Source organism: Filicampus tigris, chromosome 15 (assembly GCF_054856515.1).
Source record: "Filicampus tigris isolate MCC_2025a chromosome 15, RoL_Ftig_1.0, whole genome shotgun sequence".
NCBI classification, from domain to species: Eukaryota; Metazoa; Chordata; class Actinopteri; order Syngnathiformes; family Syngnathidae; genus Filicampus; species Filicampus tigris.
In genome coordinates, this window is record NC_141231.1 from 6,311,012 (window position 1) to 6,335,027 (window position 24,016).

The 24,016-nt window shown below is 43.5% G+C and overlaps 1 protein-coding gene across 2 annotated transcripts in view; it reads left to right on the forward strand.

Annotated features, from left to right (window-relative positions):
* Nucleotides 1–4,051: 4,051 nt before the first annotated feature.
* pappaa (pregnancy-associated plasma protein A, pappalysin 1a) overlaps nt 4,052–24,016 on the forward strand; it is a 100,537-nt gene continuing 80,572 nt past the window's right edge. For both annotated transcript variants that reach the window (XM_086054144.1, XM_086054145.1), the window contains exons 1-2: nt 4,052–4,786; nt 16,886–17,984. In XM_086054144.1, the coding sequence (XP_085910270.1) occupies nt 4,390–4,786; nt 16,886–17,984 (1,496 nt within the window). In that variant the 5' untranslated portion in view covers nt 4,052–4,389. The remainder of the gene's footprint in view (nt 4,787–16,885; nt 17,985–24,016) is intronic.

Consider the following 24,016-nt stretch of genomic DNA (forward strand, 5'->3'; position numbering starts at 1 on the left):
GTTAATTCAACACCTCCGGTGTTAATTTAAACACTGGCATACTGTCGATAATTTATCCACACTAGCCGGTGTTAAAGTAAAAAAAAAAGTGTTACATTAGATTATTTGGTAAAGGTCGTCTTTGCTTTTTAGGTTTGTGACGGTTCGGGTGATGGCTAAAAATGGCTTCCATCTGTTTCAAAGTTTCCGTCAGCCGTGAGACGACCAGCGAAATGAGAATCCATCAGGGACTGACTGACGGATCTTCCGTCGGTACTGACGGACTGCCCACCGCTGATGCTAATACGAGCGTTTTGAGTTGTGTTGTGCTTTTTCCTCTTTGCCCTGTGCAGCGTGCACGCCATATAAATACTCCAGTGTCCATCTGAACTGGCTGCCCTTCCATGCTAAGCGCATCTAAAAAAAATGACAGCTGTCAAAAGCATTAGGAAAGATTAAACCCGATTTATGCGTATAGCGTATACATTTCCCGTAATCTTTGCCATTGGTTAAAAGTAACAAACAACTCCTCGGCGCCGGTCGCTCATGGCCCTTATTACCAAGTGGTTTCCTTTCGAGTTGGGGGCGGACATTCTGCGTGACAGTTTTCACGGAATGACTGAAAGTTTGAGCCGCTGCTGTTAGTTTGTAGTTGGGATTATGCTCTTAAGAGCTTTAATGGGTTATTCTCTCAACACTATTTAGAAAAAGAAGCCCATGTAAAGTTGTCTTAGCCGCCACAGAGTCCTATTGTCGATATTTCTATGTTTTGTGTTCGATAGTTACAGATATTCTTGCGCAATGCTGACACTAGGATGTAGATGGTGTAAGATCAGCGACAATATTTGAAAGGGCGAAAGAATTTAGGTTTGCACTTTAAAACAGTCTCAGATTAAGCTCAGTGCATTAATGGATTATGAAGCTGTGTGTTTTTTCTCCTATTTATCTGCTGCCGCTCGCTCCACAGTGGCTCGGATGACGCAGTGGGATTATTGCGGGAGCACGCCGCAACCGCTTTTCTCCAAACACAAGCGACCACATCGCCGCGGGAGTTGGACGATGTACGCCAGCACGCTCGATCGTAAAGGTCCTGTTCTAACTTTGCCCATCGTGCGAACGGCTGATGAGTAAAGTGGGGCCGCTATCCTGCACGAGAAGCGGTATGCAGCTCCTCGGGGTTTAGGCCTATGGAAAGGCACCCGATTCAAAGCCTATGGAAACACATTGCAAGTGAAGTCTGTCGAGTCTGCGCAATATGGCAGCTTCTTGGCCTAAGGCCTCTTGGGTCTGTAGGTTAAAGCTGGATGTTGTTATTTCTGGAGTGTCGTATCTAAAAATAACCGGATGATCTTGTGTAATAAGGAGAGATGGTGTAACTGTAAGGCCCTTTTAGTGGCTTTGAATGGTGGGGGGGGGGGGGCTGCAAGACAGACTATAGTAAAACAATCTCATTGGGTAACAACGGGATGCAGAATCCCCTCTCCATACCCACTAGACACATTAAGTACACTTGCACGATAGCAATAACCGATGAAGCCACTTACAACACTCCAGCAAAGACAGTATCAAAACAACACTTTTAGTCATCACATATACCCAGTCTCAAACTTTCGCAGTCATGAAAGTCACATTTTGTGGGTGAGAAAATGTCTTATCGTGTAGTTAAGCGGGAGTTTGGAATCCTAAACCCCAAACAAAAAAAGTGAAACCGTGCAATCAAATATGCAAAGGTGAATGCGTTCACAACCTTACCATTTTGCTGCTGTTTTAAAATATCTGGCTCTTCCTTTCACGGTCATAGACCTTTTCAATATGCCAATATGTCACACATCCCCCAGCCCCTGCCAACCTCCACACACCCGTGCGAGAGACACAAAAGGAATATGTGGGCCCAAGTCGCAACAACACAAGAAGGAAGAAGGCAAATATTGAATGTTTGTTCCCGCTTTCCTTTTATGGTAGATGGCAACACACATTTACAACAAACAGCAATGGATGAGCACTAGGCACATTCCACATGATGGTCTCGATGGGAAAAGACACCACATTTAACGTCTCTACGGACAGACACTACATGTAAAATCTATGGAAAGATACTTAATTTAAAGCTTGTGGAAACGCAATGTGTAAAGTCTATGGAAAGACACAACATGTAAATACTACGTTTATGGAAAGCAACGTCATGTAGAGTCTATGGAAAGACATCGCATTTAAAGTCTTTGGAAAGACTCTGAGGGCCCTATTTTCATTCCGAGAGCAAGTCTATCGAAAAGCGCAGTCTAAATGTGCACATGGGTGGAGTTTTCTTTCTTTTGGTATTTTGCTAGACTTTGGGTCAGTAGAAATGGGTGTAATATGGCGTTTGCGCCGTTGTGGGATGAAAATAATCTTTTCCCGGCCAATCCAAGTGGCGTCCTTCACTTGCATCAAAATCAGGGAGGTCACAGCGCAGTACACCTGAGTACGCCGTGCTTGACATTGCGGAAACTAATAGACTTACTGGGATCCATGCATGACATTGTCAAACTGCAAGCTCACACCTTGCCGATGATGTAGTCATCATGCATCCATGTGACGTGGGCAATTGGAGACCAGATCTGTGTGAGGGCACAGCTTGCAAATGTCACAATGACCAAACCTAGACAAAAGGTGAGCAGTGACTGGTCTTGTCTAACCCCTGAGCAACTGTGATGTCATTTTAGGTCGACACCAAGTGGCAAAATGGCCGCCCCGAGATAGACAAAAACAGGTGGATTTTACAACTTAACGCATATTGCACATATACAATATTAATCAGAATGCCATGTTTAGACTAGTAAAACATGTAGGCTGCATACAACATATTGTAAACACATTTTTTTACTTGACTTCCCCTTTAAGTTTATGGAACGTTTTTTCACGTAACATACAAGTCTATGGAAGGACGTTAAATGTAAAATATATGGAAATACACTTCATATAAAGTCGCAGAAAAGACAATCCATGTAAACATTTGAACTTTTTTTTTGTTTGTTTGGTTGTGCGGTTAAATTATGTTTACAATTATTTTTGAAGAATTAGATACGTGAGGCTCTTCGTGACTTACGACATATGTACGACATATAATTTAAGGTACTGACTGACATTTTAACAACCGTGGTTACTACTTTTTACCCTTGTATGACTGCTAAGAATGTTAAAACAATGCTTTTCAAAAACTGCATATGCAGATTTATGATGGCGACTGGTTGACCCTGGAACTCATTATTTCTCCACAATGCAATATGTGTGAATATAGATGTGGATTTTACTGTGAATACATAGCAAGCTAGTTCCGGTTGTAGCCACCAGGGGGATACAGCACACACAATAAACATCACCATATCTTAGCATGCAGTGGACAGTGAGAGTTCCCTACCTGCGCGCGCGTGTGCGTGTGTTTGTGCGTGAGTGTGTGACTTCCCACTTTGAGGTAAAGGGGGTGGGGGGGGATAAGACCACACACACACACACACACACACACACACACACGCGCGCGCACACCCCCACACACACACTCACACAGCCGAAACATTTGAAACACGAGTTGTTCATTTCGAATAGGCCTATATACATACACACACACACACACACACACACACGTACACATGCTTGCGCACGAACACAATTGGGGAGAAACCGGCTCCGCGAGCGAGGAGCGACTGGTGCGCACAAATGTGTCCGCTTTAGGCGCGCGTGAGGACGGCGATGCTGCGGCTCTGCGCCTCCCGGTCCGCTGCAACTTTTTAAACTTTTTTTTGTCTTTCTTTCTTTTTTTTTTTTTTTTCAAACAGCATCTTAAAGGAAGTTGGGAGCATTTTCCATTTTTGTGGGGACTTCTTTCAATAAATATGAGAGGTCGCTTCGCTGTCACTTTCCCACGTCTTTTAATTGGTGAAATGTCTTATTCTGTTTTAAGGGTGGGATAAATAATTCCAAAAAGGACGGAGAGCGAAAAAAGGTGTGACAGCGGCTTGGCGGACAACTGTGGATCTCTGCGAGTAACTCCTACCGTCCAGAAGGGGGGTGGGGGTGGGGGGGGAGATGAGGAGGGGGGGGCATCGGCCGTACCCCCCTCTCCTTGATTGATTAGTTATTAGTCATCCCTTTGGCTAAATGGGACCCATTGAAAAGGCACCGTGGAACACATACATGAATCAAATATTCCTCGTGTCCCCTCATGTCTCCACAGTAGTTTTGCTTAAGAAGAGAGGGGGTCGTGGCTTAGCATTATAAAGAGAAGGGGAAAACAGCAAAGCTTTATGAGGTTTATTTGGACACGTTCAAACGCAAAAAAAAGAAGAGGATTCCAAACAGAAGACGGATTGTGGACTATATTTTTCTATTGTGGGTTTTTATGTCACATTTGTTGGCATTTTTCATTGTGAAAAAATGAAACTTTGGACGTCTCCCTGGGTGTCCTGCCTGGTGATTCTCATCCTGTGTTTTGGATCAGAGTGCGGGACGGTGGAACAGCGGAAAGGCAGATCCAAGAGGGACTTGGTGCGCATGAGGGAGGCGGGAGCCACCGTCCCGGGGGCTTGCGCCACGCGTCTGCCCCGGGGCAAGCGCTCCCTGGCCGGCTTGGAACGCCGTGGGCTCCGCCAGCGTCGGCGCTCCTCCTCGCAGCCGGAGGTGAGCTCCCCTGAGCGGGGCAAGGCTGTTTATTTCACCGGCAGGGGCGACCAGCTCCGGCTGAAGCCCGGCGTGGAGATCCCCAGAGGAAACTTCACACTTGAGATGTGGATCAAACCGGAGGGAGGTCAGCGATCACCCACTGTTATAGCAGGTAGGAATACGGTGTCTTTGTTTTTTTTATTAGATATACGTATTTTTATGCAGTTTAGGCCAACTTAATCCGAGCCTCACAATGACAACTTGGTGTCATTTGAGGCACTGCAACACACTTGCATGCAGCTTGCCTTGGATGGAGCAGATTTAGCGCGTCAGCTGGTGTCGCGACGCGTTCAGACGTATTCCTCCAAAAGCCCACTTGGCTATTTTAAAACTATGATGTAATGGCCAAAAAGTTTGGCGGCTCGAGAACTTCAAGGGAAATTGATAGCGCGTTTTTGGACGTTACTTCAAAAGATCGACAGTAGGATTGACCACTTTTTGTGCACTTTTACGCACACTGATCGCCTCCATACGCAATCCTAGATGATGATGGATAAAGGTGATGCATCGGGGTGATGAGGTAGGCTTTTGCGGGGGTGGGTGCTCTCGAGTGGATCGTCCACTCGAGTCTGCAGTCGTGCGTACAAAGTGGCACCAAAAGTCGAGGTGTTAATTTACAGTGCACGACTACACGCGCTACCTCGGCTCGCCAATAGGGAGCGTCGCGCTACACGTTACCTGCTGCCTTTGCCTTGTGTAGATGGCTGCTTGGCTGCCTTTGAACCGAACTGAACTGGAATGAACCCGGTACCTCCTCGCGCGTACGCATGCAGCACGTTTTGGAGGTACTTTCACTCAACCATATGAGCAAATTTAGTTATTTCTATCGGTGTCTGACTTCACACACAAAGAATCACAGTAATGTGTGTGTGTGTGGGGGGGGGGGGGGGCGTGCGGGTGTGTGTGTTGTTTGCAGAGTACACTTTTTAGAGCTGCCAGCTGGCAGGGGGATGCTCTGCAAAGGGAAAAAACGCATTGTAAGAGTTTGTGGAGGCATTTAATGATGATGATAGGTGCACACACGGCCTGTGAGGCAGTGCGGGATACACTTTAACACCCTTAAAGATGCACTGAAGGGAATTAGAACATGATTCCAACACAAATATTTTGTCTTCTCCCCCCTTCCATCTCTCACTACTTTGTTGCCTTCTGCCATGCTGGGGGTGGGGGGAAAACGGGGGTCCCAAAAGAGAGCAAATAAGACGACCTAACATTCCCAATAAAGCCTAATCTTTTAAATCTAATTCAGGCCTCTGCAAATGCCCCATCCCCTTGTTTTGATCCATGGGGCTTGTTTGCAGCAGCTGTTTTCTAGACTGGCTTGTTTTGACCATTGCAGTTTTCTCCTTTCCTGTGTCCCAAGCACCGCCCCCCTGCCCCCTCTCGCTTCTAAAGTTTCTTATTTTTGACCTGTTTACCTACAGTATGTTGTTATTTCTCATTTGGAAAGTTGGGGGAAACCATGCGTGACATCAGACATGCTGGGGGAAAAAAGTCACCTCAGTGACTTTGGGAAATTCCTAGGATGCTGTATGGATTAATTAAAGAGGAAGTCAACGCAAACATTTTTTTTCAAGAATATGTTCTATGCAAAGCCCACTAGTTTAAACAAAGCAAAATGCACTCGTTTTTAGCCATCTCTGTTGGTGACCATTTTGTCTTCTGTCGACTGAAAATGACATCAGAACGACCAATCAAGGCTTGGATTCAGAAAACAGGTCAGCCGTGATTGGTTGTTGTGAGCAGTTGTGATGTCATTTTCAGTCGACAGAAGACAAAATGGTCGCCCCCGGAGATGGCTAAAAACGTGTGCATTTTGCTGCTTAACTTATATTCCACAAATGCAAAATGAACCAGAATGCCGTGTTTCAACAAGCGGGCCTGCTGGGAACACATTCTTGAAAAACATATGTTTGGGTTGTCCTCTGCTTTAATAAATTATGTACAGGACTAGCCCTTAAAATCGTAATTATTCATCTTCCCAAGACCTTTTAGGCAGTTTTATGCTTCTAATTTGATTTAAACATTAATAACAAGACCGTATTTTGTGCTCCAGTGTGTGGCATGCTTGGATGATTTATGGGAGATCAGATTTGTTTTGTCAATGTAAGTATAACGTGCAGGTGTCTCAATATGTTTGTCCATACACAGTGAAACCGCGCTATTCAGAGGGGCATAGGGACCGGACCGTGCTGTCAGTACTAATAGTTCAAACCGTAAATATAATACAAACTATTATTACAAAACATTTTAAAATAATTTCAAGATCATCTGGCAACATTACCCTTTGAAATAAATAGCTTACGAATGATTTTATTAAAAAAAAAAAAAAATGCGCTGAATGTGTACATTCACATGCGGCAGAGACTTTCCCACCTTCCACAAACAACCTGGGCTAAACTAGAAAAATCTTACATAAGCACACAGATTTATTTAGCTGTTGATACTTTCCTTTTGATCTATATTCTTGCTAATTTACCGTTCGTAGCGGTTTACTGCTGTTATGGAGGTGAGGATTAGTGTCTTAAAATTGCTGCTGCACACCTTGGAATGAACAATCGACCCTCCCCCTGTAGCCTATACAGTACAACAGTGGTAGGCACGTCAGTCATCATTCCGTCATTATTTCAGGCTGGCCCAGTCCATCCGTCATCATTGGCATCGACAACGTACTTACTACGCAAGTGCAGCACAAGCAGACTCGGGTTAAAAAAACAAACAAACAAACAAACAAACAAACAGTGCTGTATACCTTTCAGTCCACTAGACCGCAATGACATTGTCCCATCTTGTTTTTATTTCACAAATCACCACGCTGTGTGTGTGGCTGTTGTTCTTGTTGTTTTGTTGAGAGCATGTACGTGTGACGTAGTTGGTACATTCTCAACACCCATGGGCTGTCGCCGCAACCGACCGACTGGGCCAGCCTGAAATAATAACAGAAAGATGGCTGCAGTACCTGCGGTAGTTATCTTAGCACTTAACTTAGCATTCACTTCCGTGTTTCCTGAGCACAAGCAGCCGGGAAACCAGGGAGGCTTGATGACTGTTCGCCAAGTTTGACGCACTGCCAAAAGCATATTGGTAGCCATGAGGTGCACTAGCCAGAGGCTGAGCTTCACAATGTTTATTGACTAGCGTGTGGCAATTACATCTCTTGCCCTTCCCTAATATGTTGCCTGTGATAACTTGTACCAAAAAGGGGACGTTATTTATTGTACATGAAGGGTTAAGAGGGGTATTTTCCTTTCTGACTTGAGAGCTGGAAAAGTAATCTTTTTGGTCATCCAATACTGTCAATAGGCATCCGTTAAAACTCAACACATCAAATCTCTTAGTCGTCTTGTGCTCTTCTTAAGCTTAGTGCTGCTGTGACTGTTACATGTGGTCAGAATTGATCCCAGCTTTGATGAAAAAAAGTCCCGTTACACTCATACAGACAATTAGAACATCCAGTACTGCATCCAAATGTTATGCAAACTTTGTTGTGGCCTATTAGCCCCGTATCCGGGTCATGTTGCATTGTCCCACATCAAGGGAAGAAGAAAATAAATGGTAAGGCAAACCAGGGTTCTCTCCAGGGAGAATTCCATGCAGACGTCGGCTGATATTTGCTGAGATAACAGTACTATAACCTGGTGCTTCAGTTGCTTGGGTTGTCTTCTTGTCTGGTACAAACCAGATGAAGGCAATCATTTGTACATTACCACAAAAACTATCATACTGGGAAGAAAAAGATTTTATACGTCTATTGGACATTTTCAAGTGTCTGTAGCACAAACTCCAGTGCGCTGTATTAGTGGTTAGCACATTTGCATCACAGTTTTGACTTTGAGTGTTCGACTCTTAATCCTGCATTCATATAGATTATCTCCGCGGTATTCCCACTTCCTCTCAGACTCTTGCATTTAAGGTACATTTTAAGTCTGTCATTGCCTATAGGTGATTATGTGACTGAGAATCATTCAGTCAGAGAACGTTCGGGACTGTCATGTCATGTCATCTTCCAAACCGCTTATCCTATATAGGGTCGCGGTGAGTTGCTGGAGCCTATCCCAGCCGTCAATGGGCGAAGGCAGACTACACCCCGAACTGGTCGCCAGCCAGTCGCAGGGCACACCGTTCGGGACTGGTGGCTATTAAAGTGTTATCGCATTCAATGTGGGCCAGTCGACAAACCAGCAAATCTCCAACAAAAGCCTGCGTCATTCGCTTTATTCACTGAACAAGAAGGGTCGAAAGTTGCGGCAGAACAACTCGTGGCTGCTTCACCCTGACATGCCTGAGCATCCGACAGTTCCTGGCCAGGAAGAATGTGATTGTGCTGGATCAAGCTCCCTACTCACCCGACATGGCTCTGTGTAATTTTTTTCACCCTCTTTTCCCAGTACAAGGAGGTAATCAAGGGGACCTGTTTTGAAGACAAGGAAGCTGTGGAGTATCCACGGAAGAAGCCTTCCAGGCATAGCAGGGAGGGCTGGGAAAGTGTGCTAGATTCAAGAGGGATTACTTAAAAACGGTTAGCTTGGATTGCAAATATAATTTTTGTCACCAGTCCTTGAACTTTTCGGACACATATTGTTTGTGCCCCACAATTGGCTGGCGACTCTGGCGTCCCCCAACTCAGCTGGGATGGACTCCACCTATGACTCTAATGTAGACATTAGGTATAGAAAATGGCTGGATGTATTATAGACGTCCCAATTAAACGTCCAATTATCAGAGGAAGGGCAGTCCGTCCCTCGGGCGGAATGGTCCGTCCCTCCGTCCCAGATAGTCTTGTTTCTGTTCATGTAAATATTGCAATTGTTGTCAACTAGCCAACGGAAGAATGGATGGGCTTTATAAGAGGAATCGAGTGTGACATCAGCAATTATTGTCTCAAACGGAACTCTTATTTGTTTCGCCATTGAGCGAATATGAGCACCACCAACTTCCTTAATGGGATGTCAATGTCCCAAAAATAAGTTACGATGCAAAAAAAGGCAATCAGGGTCCAATAACCTGAAACCATTTTAACTGTATCTTATTGGCAGACTCACAAGCGTGAAGACTCCAAGAAGTAGTCTAGAATATTCAAGCCTGACAGCCTAGTTAAATGTTTAAAGTCTCAATATGTGATGTCATGACATTTTTATCATCAATATCTTTTTATTTGTTCATGTTTTAGATTAAATATCAGTGACTTTTTCCATCATCCTTCAGGGAAACTCTGGCTTTAGGACGAAAAGTTATTTCACCTCTCGTAGGGTGACAAAGTCAACACACTCTTCATTGTTTGTCGAGTCAAATCCGATGTGTTTCTTTGTAGCGTGTGTGTGTATCAATGCTGCTTTACTTTTTCAGGCCTTTTGTTTCCTGAGAGTGTTTTTCTTGGACTGACACGAATGCAAGGCGGCCTTTGGAACGAGTGCAAATCCCTTAATGTGTGCAGACACAAATGGATAATATATCATATGTAGCATACAGTGGTTGCGCTTGAAGTTCACCCAAATCGTACAATTTGGAGCTCAACCAGAAATTCTCGGGACAAAATTCAAAGAATCATAGATCACCTCGCCAGACCAAATTTTGGCCAGCACAGAAGGATCAAATATGCGTATTCACTTTTCCTTAGGTTTTTACTCACTTTCAAAGTCAAGTATCCATGTACTTTGTCCAGCATCTAACATGTTGATACTAGTATTTTGGTGGGTTACTAAGTCTTATTTTTGTCTCTACTATCGTTTACATTGATTGGACTCTATATCAGCAGTTTCGACCAACTTTTTGAGAACAAATGACTTTCTATGACTGGTGTGGTGCATTTGAGGCCAACGGTTTGTGCTCTTTGACAGGGAGGAGCACTGAGGGAATGTGTAGAGCACTGAGGGAATACGTAAACTGCTAATGTTAGCTTCTCATGCTCGCTGATAATACTCTCAGCTGGTATTGCCCAAATAACTTAATTTGGATCTTTTCTGGATAGTGGTGTTAGATAAGAATGAGCACTGGGAGAACAAGTATACTCCACGTTAGCTTTTCGTGCTTGAAAGCTTGATAGGACTCTCAGATGGCCGGAGCTGATTCATCAGTGGAGTACATGAGTTTGTGCTGTTTGACAAGTAGCACTGAATTATTTTGTATGAAATGTGCTACAGTGTATAAATAAAATTGACTTGCCTTGCTTTGCCTTGTCTTGAATGAATGTGTAGCTTGCTAACGTTAGTTTCATGTGCAATAGACCTGTGTTTCCCAACCTTTATTAAAGAGAAATCAACCCTAACATATATTTTCCAAGAATAAGTTTCCAGCAGGCCCACTAGTTGAAACATGGCATTCTGATTAATATTGTATTTGTGGAATATCAGCAGCAAAATCCACCCGTTTTGAGCCATCTCTGGGGGCGGCCATTTTGTCATTTCTGTCGACTGAAAATGACATTACAACTGCTGAGGGCTCAGCTCATGACCGACCACGGCTCAGCTTCAGAAAACAGGTCAGCCGTGATAGGTTGTTACATGAGCCCTGGGTAGTTGTGATGTCATTCTCAGTCGACAGAAGTGACAAAATGGCCGCCCCCAGAGATGGCTCAAAATGGGTGGATTAACTCTTATTCCACAAACGCAATATTGATCAGAATGCCTTGTTTCAACTACTGGGCTTTCATAGAACATCCATCCATCCATTATCTATACCGCTTGTCCTCACAAGGGTCACGGGCATGCTGGAGCCTATCCCAGCAGTCTTCGGGCAGTACGTGGGGGACACCCTGGCCAGCCAATTGCAGGGCACACAGAGACAAACAAACAACCGCACTCACAATCACACCTAGGGCCAATTTAGATTAATCTCCATGCATGTGGGAGGAAACTGGAGTATTCGGAGAAAACCCACGCAGGCACCGGGAGAACATGCAAACTCCACACAGGGAGGCCGGAGCCGGCATCGAACCCACGACTTCTGAACTGTGAAGTGAACGTGCTTACCAGTCCACCACTGTGCCGGCCCTGCATATAACATTTTCTTGAAAAAAATATGTTTAGGTTGTCCTCCCCCTTTAAGCCAAGGCACATATTTCGCATTGGAAAAATGTCAATGTACAACACTTGGCAAACCAATGCACAAAAAGTGGACACACCGAGTTAATTATGTACCTTCTGTCATCTAGTCAAAGAGCATTTGGTTGTTCTGTCTGTCACAATATGTGGTTGGCATGTGTCAATTAACAAAACATTTTTTAAAATAGAAAATAAATAATTTCTTGTCCAAATAACTGAGATTTCCTGCGACAAACCTGATGATCTCTCACGGCACACTCAGCACGCGGGTTGGGAACCACTGCAACAGACGATATAATAGATTTCCTAGCCGGAATCGCACAACTTTTTCAGAACAAATCACTGTGATGTGGATCTTATGTAATCAGAGCATTTGAGTCCATCTGTTTCTGCTGAGTGACGAGAAGCACTGAGTGAAGATGTAAACTGATCATTTTAGTTTTGTGTGCTAGCCGGCTAGCCGGCTTCATAGACCTACACACTAGCTGGAGCCAGTATTTACAAGCTTTTTGTGAAAAATAACTTTTATTAGAGGTCTGTTATGGTACATTGGTGTCCAACTGTGCTGTCTGACAAGAAGGAACACTGAGGTTGGATGTAGAGTGCTATGTTATCTACTTGCGCAAGTAGTTGAGCAGCCAAAAACCTGTGATCAAGAAATTGAGAGTAAATGTTAATGTTACAATTTTTTTTAGTTTATTCAATTTTATATGCTGACTGGTGTCCCAGAGCAGATCGTAGTTACACACCAATCTGTATATCGCTATATATTTACAGTATACCTGTATATTGGGTGTGTGAGCCAGGGGAGTCCTGAAAGCAGGCTCTGGAAAAGTGTAGTGTGTTAGATTGATTGAGCATGGCAGAATTATGACAGCTGTTTACACGAGAAGCCCTGCAAGCATTGGAGCACACCTTTTAGCCTTGAGTGCACTAGCTGACAGATGGAGGGCTTTTTCTTTCCAACCGAGTGAAAAGGAGGCAAACGTCATCCACCTAAGGCCTGACCTTGACGCTGAACCCGGGACATCATTCTCCTTTTGAACATAAGCCCATTAAATTAGCAAGTTAATGAATGCATCCTGGAGCCGCTCGCTGTCTAATGAGAACCAGATCAAAGTTAGCACTCACCATTAGCCAGCGGTGTGGCTTGATCGATGGCGGTACCTTATAAAGATATGGGAAGAGTCGGTTAAGACCAAGAGGTTTTGTTTATTACTATTATGATTAATATTAACCTTGACATGTTTTTTGACAGCATTAATTATGACAATAAATAAGAGATAAATATTAGGAAATCATGTTAGACTAACTAGCCTCCTACGGTTTTGAAAATCAGGTCAGAAATCTATCTAGTAATGTCTTTTAGATATGCATTGGGCAGTCGATGAGCGTATATGAGCCAGGTGTGCCCCCCCGCAACGTCATTACGAATCAGCCAAGTTGGCTGGTGACAGTCATTACCTGGTGTCAGCAGCTGTGACATGACACAAAAGGTGCAACATGATGTTTCACTTTCCAGAGGTGCTAGTCAAGGGGTGCCCAAGTCCGGTCCTCGAGAGCCCCTATGCAGCCTGTTTTACATGTATCCGTCCTCGAACACACCTGATTCAAACGATAAGGATCGTTATCAGGCTTCTGCAAAGCTTGCTGATAAGCTGATCATTTGAATCAGATGTGTTGGAGGAGAGAAACATGTAAAACAGGCTGGATAGGGGCTCTTGAGGACCAGACTTGGTTCCCTTCTGCGGTGTTGTTGTGCATTCTGGCAATTGCAGTTTCTTCCGAATTTGTTCAAAGATGACTCTTGTTTGTAAATAAAAATCACAATGGCTAGCACTATTACGGAGGTGCAGGGTGAGGCATTATTTGAATTTTGACGATTCTGATTCCGGTTCATTTATTTGATTACAGTTCATAACAACTCTCAATTCCAATTCTTAAAAAAATGAATAAATAAATACATTTAAAAAAAAAATGGGGAGGGGATAACCTGAGTTATTTTTGGACAAATCGGATGAACTTCTCTGTTCTTAAATTTTATGACATTTTTACTGTTTTAGAACTTTACTATGATTTACTGAAAGGGCTGTCTTAAAACAGTATATTCATCTTTCACAAGAGCTTTATTTTTGTGAACCTCAAGAAAATACAATAATACATGAGTTACTAAAAGCTACCGAACACAGCTGGTGTTATCTAGTGTAGTTTTTCTTTAGAAAGAAAATACACAAAGTTGCATTTGATGGCAAGCTATGAAAATGTACCTACTCTAATCAGTCTCTAATTTACCTAGTCTAGAGTAGAGTCTATGTAACCATATGCTCTATGTGTACATGTATGTATGTATGTATGTATATGCTGAAGCTGTGTATGCTATAAGCTACATATTAGGTATGAGCCTTTGTGCGTTGACTAACTGTTTTAGTCCCAGTTTAACTTTTTAGTATTGGATTTCTTTAGCTGATTTTGACTTCGGGTCCAGATCCACACCAGTACTAAGGCTAGGCGCTGCCCGAGGCAGTTAGCCGGGCTGGCCGGGACGAAATCACTATTGTGGGGTCCTGGAGGTCGCCCCAGCTTCCGTGGGAAGGGTCTGGTGGACATCCATAGTTGCCGCCGCGGTCCACTCATGCACGGCGCTGTCGCTCATAGGAACCGGGTGGCGGGACCAACTGAGAAAAGTGGCCAGCGGGGACAAGCTGCCGTGCACCCGTGCTGCAACTTTGGCGGCGGAAGGGCCCTTCTTCATTTGTCCTTCTTCTGCGGGGCTAACTAAGTGTCAAAACTGACATTTTAAAACCTGAACGATTTTAGGAGATCCAGAATGATAGTCCCAGTTCCGCTCAATTCCCGGTTATTGATGCAGAATTTACTTAAGACCCCTTGTTGTGCCTAAAGGCATTAAAAAAAAAAGACAAACCTGAGGAGAGCATTCTCCCTTCAACTGTCAATTCAAAATCCTCTGTGATGGACCATGTGGGACATGTCTAGGTGCTTTGAATCCTTGCAAAACGTCCATGCAGCAGCCTGGGCCACAAACTTGCATTCACGTTGAACCCTCATGCACCCGAACGTGTGCACCGGTCACATGCGTACCTCAACAAGCGTTAAACAAACAAACAGTTAGCATTCAGAGATCCCCTAAGAAGTGAAAACACATTACCATGCTGGAGCTGACACACATGGTCCAAGTGAAACAGGAAAAAGGTGTTTTGGTGCCTCTACAAAAACAAGGCCTCAGCAGAGAACTGGCCTTTTCTGGCTACTAAGCTGGCAAGGGACATTTACACTAACAACTTTAAATGCACTCAGTGTTCGTGAAAACCCTATACAGAGAGATTTCCATGGAGTTTCCCTTAGCCAAACATGCACTTCAACCCAATTTCCAGGACAACACACCCTCAGATATATGGGAGAAAAATAAATCACATTTATGCCTATGCATCTGCTCTGTGATCTTGACAGCTGGAAATAAAAGTTACCAGAATCGTACATATTTTAGATTTTTTGTAATGTATGGGATTGAGTTGAGTTTTATGGTGGTTGTTGGCGGGCGTTATGTTCTCTGTACGTATTGGTGTACCTAATGGTTTGGTGTGTGATCACGCTGACTGTGGAAAGCCTTGCATGACGGATAAGAGAAGACTACAGTATCTGACCAAATCCACAGCTCTATTTGGACAAATGCCACCTCACCCCCCCAGCCCAAATCTGCATGGAATCTCTGCCATGCTTTGCATTTGCCTGCAGAGACATATTTGTACCACGTTTACTCCCTCCGGCTAACAGACTCCATTGTGTTGCAGCCAAATATCTAAAGCTTAAACATGTCAATCCAGATCAGCCGCTGTTAGTTTTCTCCACCTGAGTTTCTATGTGTATTAACTCTGGCGATTCATTTGACTCCCACATAAGATTAACAGGACCCTCTGGAGTCTTCCGTAAAGACGATCTCAGATAACTCCACGCTGGAGATAGGTGTTACCACTTTTCACTGCAAGAATCGTCATTGTAACATTTGAGGATAAACAGCTATTAATGGCCTCACTGATGGTGTAAAATGATTTACCCACCTGACTTCTGTGCACGCAGCATCGGTTCAATTCCCATTAAGTGACTGTGTGAATGTTAGTGTAAAAGGCTGTTTGTCTCTAAATGAGTCCTGTGATTGACGGAGATGGGCACTTTACCCTATTTTGCCGGTCGGTCCTCCATCGTCTGTTCACGACCTGGACACCCTTCCGCCATCGTCCCTCCATCCTTATTCATAAAAATTATCATCCTCCGACCCCGTCTGTCCTCATCCTTTTAAAGCGCTTCCATCCTTACATTCCATCAGTCCACCCCCGCACCCCTACGCCGTGGAAAAAAAAAAAAAACTCCATGCAAGACACCGTGGTAGAGGTTTCATAATTCACAAATAATATGTAAAGCTCATTAGCTGGCTAATTTCCTATTCACATCCACTTACCGGCTGGGAGTATCGAGAGTGGATTGACTTAAATTTACAACTGTTTTAGTGTCCACCAAGATAACATTTAGCTGCCAACACAACCACAGTCGGTCACCAGACTACGGAGCCGGCCAGGGGTAATCACAAGAATATTCAAGATTGCGTTATAATGCAATACTATTGTGTTTTATTGCATAACTTTGGCATTATAACTTATTGCGTCATCATTCATGTCAGCACAGTACACTCAAAGCTACGACCCGGAAGTGGAAGTCTTTCATTCTCCCCCTAAAATAACATAAATAACATTGGATTGGCTGGCAACCAGTTCACGGCGTACCCCGCCTACAGCCCGATGACTGCTGGGATAGGCTCCAGCACGCCCTCGACCCTTGTGAAGATAAGTGGTATATAGATAATGGATGGATGGATGTTTGTGTGTGCAGAATGACACAATCAAAATTGAAAACTTATTGCGTTATTTGCAAAATTTACAGATCATGACAAACACCAACAGTTATCTCTCCTTGTTTGTGTTAGTGTGCTACAAAATCCCATTTTGCTGCAGTCCTCCCTTTTTTGTAAACTGCCCTCCCCAAACTTGTGAGTTGGAAGCGACAGCCTGCCAGAACATACAGACTTACAGGCAGTCTACGCCTAATGCTTGCTAAGCGAATGCACATATTAACAGGTTTTTCTTTTCTTGTCTTCCCAGGACTTTACGACAAATGTTTCTACGCCTCCAGCGACAGAGGCTGGTTGCTTGGCATCCAGTCGGTCAGTGAACACGGCAACCGAGACCCTCGCTTCTTCTTCTCCCTCAAGACAGATCGTGCTCACAAGGCCACCACCATCCACTCCAATGCACGCTATGTACCAAATCAGTGGGCGCACCTAGCCGTCACCTATGATGGTGTCTACATGAAGCTCTTTGTCAACGGCGCCCAGGTTGGCGTGAGTCGTGAGCAATCGGGTGACGTCTTCAGTCACCTGACCAAAAAGTGCAAAGTGCTGATGATCGGGGGGAATGCTCTGAATCATAATTACAGGGGGGCGGTGGAGAGGGTGGCTCTGTGGAGGCATGCTCGAGGGCAGAGGCAGATTATCAGGGATATGCAGAGCAATGAGGATCAACAAGATCTACCTCACCTGGTGATACGTGAAACTTTTGAGCACCCGGGCAGGAAGTGGCTGACTGTGAAAGACGGTAGCTTCCCTCAGCCAGAGCATAAGGGAGTTGGACGGATGGGTTTTCAGGGTGGTGGAGGAAATGCTGAAGGATTATTAGACACAACACTAGAACCGCCAGCTTGTGGCCAAACAATCTGTGACAATGTCGAAGTCATCAAAAATTACAACCGGCTTTCCAGCTTCCGACGTCCCAAGAAAGTACGGTACCGTGTGATAAATATCTGGGACGATACGCGGACCAAGCCAACCGTGTCGGACCACCAAATAAGCTTGCAACACCAGCATCTTAATGATGCCTTCAGTCCCTACAACATCACCTGGGAGCTAAGCATAAACAACATTACCAACTCGTCCCTTCGAAACAGGTTGATTCTTGCGAACTGCGACATCAGCAAAGTGGGTGACGACGCTTGCGACCCAGAATGCAACCATCCACTCACCGGGTTCGATGCAGGAGACTGCGTGTCGGGCCACCGGAGCCGCTGCCCTGAGAGCAAGCAGGGTAATGGCGTGTGTGACCCGGAATGTAACTGGGAAAATTTCTACTACGACCTTGGTGACTGTTGCAACCCCGATGTAACAGATGTGACCAAGACGTGCTTCAACCGCTCCTCTCCACACAAGTAAGATCGCCACTAATCTATTTAGTAGTTCTTCGATCTCACCACAACATTCCTTGGTTGATTTCCGACAAGTCATGATGAAATAATTTCAGTAGACCAAATCCACACCTCTCATTCCCCGATTAATCAAAAGGCAAAACTTTCGGTGTGCCCATCCCGCAAAATCGTCTTGGAAGTCGAGTCCTTCTGCTTCCTGACCATTTGGTTTGTGGCTGAGTTGTAACTTGACTCCCAGCCTGTGTGGCCTGAGAAATCCTCCAGGGGCAGCTAGTCCAATCTTACCTTGGCCTGGTTCAATCAGTGTTCCGCACACAAGAGGGGCAAAACAAGTGCTACATGATGAGTCTCCTGGTAGCAAATACCATTTGCCAGACGGATCTTTTTTTTTTTTGTGAGTATCCATTTTTCAAAAACACTCCCCCACGTTTTTCTACTTTGTCTGTAGCCAGTGGTCCTAATTAAGCCGTCTTGATTGGAGGCGGCAGTTGATTCGGAAAGAGTGAGATTGTAAACAGTGTAAAGGCAAATAGAGGTCAGGAAAGCGGGAGCAGAATGACTTTCGCTTGTAGCAATGGAAATTATTCTAGACATGCCGCTCTCCCCAGGAAACCGCACAGACGTGTTTCCTTGGGAGGCAGGTGAGGGTCCCTAAACATGGGAGGCTAAATTTTCCAATGACAAAACAGTGGAGAAACTTGTGTGTATCCATTTTTTTTCTTCCAGGTGTACAGCACATGAACGTAGGGATTGTGGTATTCAATGTGGCTGCTTGAAAACACGCAGACCTTCATAAATCTTTTTTGTTTTGTTTTTTGTTTTGTTATAATGTCATAGTTGCTAGTAAATGATGACTAAAAGCTGGCAGACATCATAGATATTTGACTTTTTTTAAAAAGACCTCTGCCAGTCCTCCAATACCAATTTTTGGGGTTCCGGGTATGCAAAGGACAGTAGCCATGAGTGAGGACATAGCAGGGGGTTGTCATCATTAGCAAAAGCACTAAATCACCGTTTAGATTGTCATAATAGTGTGAACAGAGTGATGAAGTTGGCTGGTTTTAATCACGGCTGAAGCTGGAAGCGCTGACAGTCCTCCTCTCTCCCTTTGTTTGAAATGACCGCTAAATAGCAAAATAATGACATTTAATTAACAACATTGGAAGAGTAAAAGCAGGTGGGCTTCACATCCCTTCCAGTTTAGTCATCGTTCAAAGCTCATTCATCAAGCAGCGGAGAATCTGCTTGATTTAGACGTCAACAACTGGCTTCCACTGTCCAAATCTCCCTGGTATTTGACATATGGGCGTGGGGTTTGACGCATACCAGAAAGAAAGAAAAACAGGGGTGGTATTCTCATTCAGAATAATCTTGCTCAATTGACTGCTTGCTTTGTTTTTTGATTATGGTATGTGTATGGTATGCTCTACAGATATTTTGAGTTATTCGACTGCATATAGAATCCTGCATGAGCATTGCACTATATATATTGAAGAGGGACAATAACTGTGGCTTTCATTTCCTCAGCATTGCTGCCTGTTTTTAAACAGCAAGTCAACATACAAATAAAACTGCAACTGCAAACATTACCTCCTTCCCCAATCTCAGCAAACAAGTCTTACTAAATATTGCATTGTTTTCCTAGCCTTTGTGTTTGACACCTCTTTATGAGATTTTTGCTGGTACATGTTATCTCATGGTCCTTTTTTCAAAATGCCAAACATTCCTTTGTCTGGATTTATACGGAGTGAATTGATATTACATGAGGGGGTAAGTCAGATAGCGAAAGGCACAGGGAGTTGGTTTCTTGGTTTAGCCACAGTGAATCTCAAATGATACAATCAGTACTGCTTCATATACTGTACTTAAGTTTTTAGTCGTTTTTAAAACCTAAGAAACTGGACGTCACTCCTAAACCAATGAAAGACAAGTGCATAAACCTTTTCATTTTGGGAAATGAAATTCTGGCCCAGCGTTGTCAGAGGCTAATAGGTCATCCGTTTTCCCTTGGCCTCTGCCTCTCCTCCTCATGAGTCAATACCTCTCAGCGTGGCAGATTGATGGATGGACCACCCTTTCTCTGCTCCACTCCCTCTCCCCGCTGTATTTAGCTCGGTGGAGGCAGCTAATCTCCCGGGCCCTTGACTTGGGTGTTTTACAGTTGGTCGTCTAAACCATTAAGCCTCGTCCCATAAAACATAATGGAGTGCTTGTTCGTAAATACCAGGACTTTGCACTTCCTCTTTAAAGCCGTGGCGCACTTATAAAAACACCTGTTGTTGAGATTTCACCTGTGCTTTCAGTGAGGGGGTGGGTGGCTTTTCGGGAAAAGGACTCCTGCAATCTAGGCCATTAGCCTACTCAGATGGGATAATGGATTGTCAGATTATATCTTTTTGGAAAATATACTGCATTGGGGACTTCACCGCTTTATGCTCCGGCTAGATGGTGGTCATTAAGTCACAGAAGGCAGTAATGAAGATGTTGCCAAAGTTCTAAGAGCGTTCACTCCAATGCCCAGTTAAGAGCAACCACTTCAGAGATTTGGTGGAGCTTTTGACGGCCCCTTTGTCCTGTTAAACCCTTGTAGTTATTGTTGTCATCATTCCTGATTCTAATTTCTCTCTGGGTTGTTGAGAATCTAAACGCCCAAGAGTGCATTTATAAGCAGAAAGGTTGAGGACAAGCAATCAGATCCGGTAATAAAGGCGGAGTTGAACGATGGGGTTTAGGGTGTGTGGTGTTAACCCAATCGGAATATGAAAGTTCTATTGGCCACTAGAGTGTCACAGACACACCAGCTTGCTCCTTCGCTGGCCCCAGGCCTACTCTACTGAATATATACGAGGCAAATTTATGGCTTTATATGAATTATACATGGGTGTAAATGGATGAAGTCATAATCTCCCGTTTAAAAGCTTTGAATGCAGAAGTTTGAGCAGCCACATGAAATTCTGGATTTCACACCAAATGATCCCTCACTGCCACCCTTCCAACCTCCCCATGTGACGGGGGTCCAAAGAGGGAGAGCGACAGGGTTGAAGTAAAGCCGGGTAAGGGTCATTGGCAAGGAGCTTAGAAGAAGACGTGAATGGACGGGCACAAAGACAGAGTGACCGGTCCAAACTCTTTGTGTGCTACAAACACTTCTCCAGGCTCGGCAAAGTGGCAGCTGATCAAAGCTTCTTTTCTTGCAAGAGTATCAGACAATAGTCGGAAATCTAGAGCATATGGGCGCCTTCAATACGCAGAAATGAATGCACATCAAGGACCCTTAAATCATTTTTGGTTTTGTACAAAACGCCAAATGTGTGTCCAACGTGCTAATAACCATGGTTGGTTATTAAATCAACTTGAATGAATAGAATTAAGTAGAATTTGCGCTCTTGAATGTCCGTCAGTCAAACCCTATGACCAATCCAAAATCATTGGGGAATTCCTTAGAGGATATCGTAGTTGTATAGTATAGTATGCACTATTTCTGTTCATTTAAATTCATCGTGTTTCTTTAATAACATGCCAAGTCACAGGCATGTTTCATCAAAATGCCCCAAGGATCAAGAATTACAGCTAAATTAGCCTAAAATGATGCCAAAAGAATTTGCCTTGCTGAATTTTGTCGATTTTAATGGGACGCGCTTGTCTTCCATAAAATGAGCCACTGCACACCCCGCCCCCCCATCTCCTTAATAGCTAATGTTGAATGTGGCTAGAGCTTGTAAATGAGACAAAACAAGCGGATTCTGCTTAGTGTAGTCCTGTTGTTGCCTGGAAATGGCTGATTTGGAAGTTGGCATCTCACAAGAGTTACTGAGTTAAGTAATTTAACAGACAAGACAACTATTTGTATACAAGCAATTAATAAGTCAATTTGACTTTTACTATTATCCAGTATGCCCCATGTCTCTTTCCTCCTTATGGTGCAATGAGATTTATCCAACAGATTTTGCGCAGATATTATCTATTAAATGGCTCTGGGTTCAAACCTCTGCCGAATTGCCAATGAAGGACAATTTTCTCACGAGTGTATTTCCTCTAAAACACTGCCAAACACCGCTGTTAGCCACTTTTAAATTGCTTCCTCTAGGTGACATTGAACATACGCCGCCAGTCAGCTTGGTTTTACATTGAGATTTTAATATCTTATGCAGACACTTGCCTCTTTTTTTGTGTGTTTTTTTTTAAGATGTGGAACTATCCATTTAAAAGCATGCTGGCTATGTTTTTAGAGCGCAGAATGGAATAGATGATACCCGGAGTGTTGTGGTGCAAAAGACTGAAATATAAATTAACAGTACAGACAGCACTAAGTGAATGTAATGAAGAAGTTGGTGAGAAAAAAAAGTAGATGTTATGCTAGTGAAATTTAGTTATCAGATCTTAACATTATTTAATCAGGGTGTCCATCATTACATCACAATTTTTTTTCCGTCAGTCTTTTCCTGCTTCTCACTTTCATCCACAAAGATTCCAATTCTTAACCACAGACTTATAATGTGTAAATGGACAAACACAGGCAGCCATTTAGAAAAACTACCCATAGGCGTGCAGTGTATTTGTTCCAGTGAGAGATTATGCTGCATGAATTTCACCACTCAGTCCACATTTAACCAGAGGGTCGGAACCGTTTAGTTGGAAGTACGTTTGTTTCCCAGCTGTAAACGGACATGTTTTTTTTGTTTCTTTTTAGCCTCATTGTTGTCGCACTTAATCTTATGATCCAAGAACACAGAAGTTATAAACCGAAACACTGGTCGTAACTGGCGAGCGGATCACACAAACTAGGTCAAAACATTCAAAGGGTGTAATTTGTGACCATGTTTTGTCCGTTGTGTTTTGTGTTGTTTTGAGAAAAAAAACTCCAGCAGATGCTACAGTTTATTGACACTTTCAAGCGATGGCTGTGCTTGCTGACACTGTCTGCCAGGGCCAGCGGCCAGGCTTTAATTTCTTCATAAAAGGAATGACAGATAGACTGCAGTGACAACTTATCGTGGTGCTGAATGACTGCAGTTATCAGTGCCGTTTTTTTTTCCCCCCAGTGCCTGAACCCAACGCTGGGCCACACGCTGAAAGACAATACTTCTCTCCGTGCACTCAATTAATTGGTGGTTTGATGAGACGAAAAATGCCTCGGGAGATCTTGGGAATCAAACGGAATAATAGCAGCAAATGTTTTATTGAACTGGTTGTCTTCCCAACATAAAACATGTGTAGCCATGATGTTCACAAAGCATTGCGGCTTGGCTATCACCACTGCTACAAACAAGGGAAATGAAGGCCCTTAGTTGCATTTTGGGTTACTGTTTATTGGCCTCTTGCGCTTCCGAGACAACAACCTCGACATTGTCCAATTTCCTCTCGATTACACAAGGGTGTAATACCGAGGATGACAAATGATTTGGGCGTTTTCAAATTGAAATGGAATTGCCGTATTTTATAAATTAGGTTTCTCTCACTCCATTCAATCATGTATTTGTGCAAATAATTTGTTGCTCATGTTCCCCAGCCAGGTGTCCCATAAATAAAAGTACATTTACACAATCCATTGCGCCTTATCCAATTGAACTACTTGAACTTGAATGTGTTTTCTGTGCTGGTGGGACCCAAAGTACAAAATAACAAGTCCAATTATAAAAAAAATAAATAAAAAAAATGTAAATCCCCCAAAATAAAATAAATAAACAATATTTTTTGTTGGGGTGTTTTCATTTTTTTTTTTTAATTGCAACTTTATCATCATAAAAATATGACTTTTCTAATCACGCGATAACTTAACGTAAAATGACAATAGGTATTTCAGACACTTTTGGGAAAATATATTTTTTTGTATTCTTGTGATTTTATTCTGAAAATGTATGAATGTATGAATATTGTTATGCTATTCTCATTATGTGGCAATTTAGTTTTCATAATATCACAACTTTGTGCTCATATTCCTTCTAATATTATGGCTTATTCGCATAAAAGTACAATTGGGAACCAACATATTTCAACTTTGCTCTTGCAAAATTTACACTTTTATCCTGTGATTA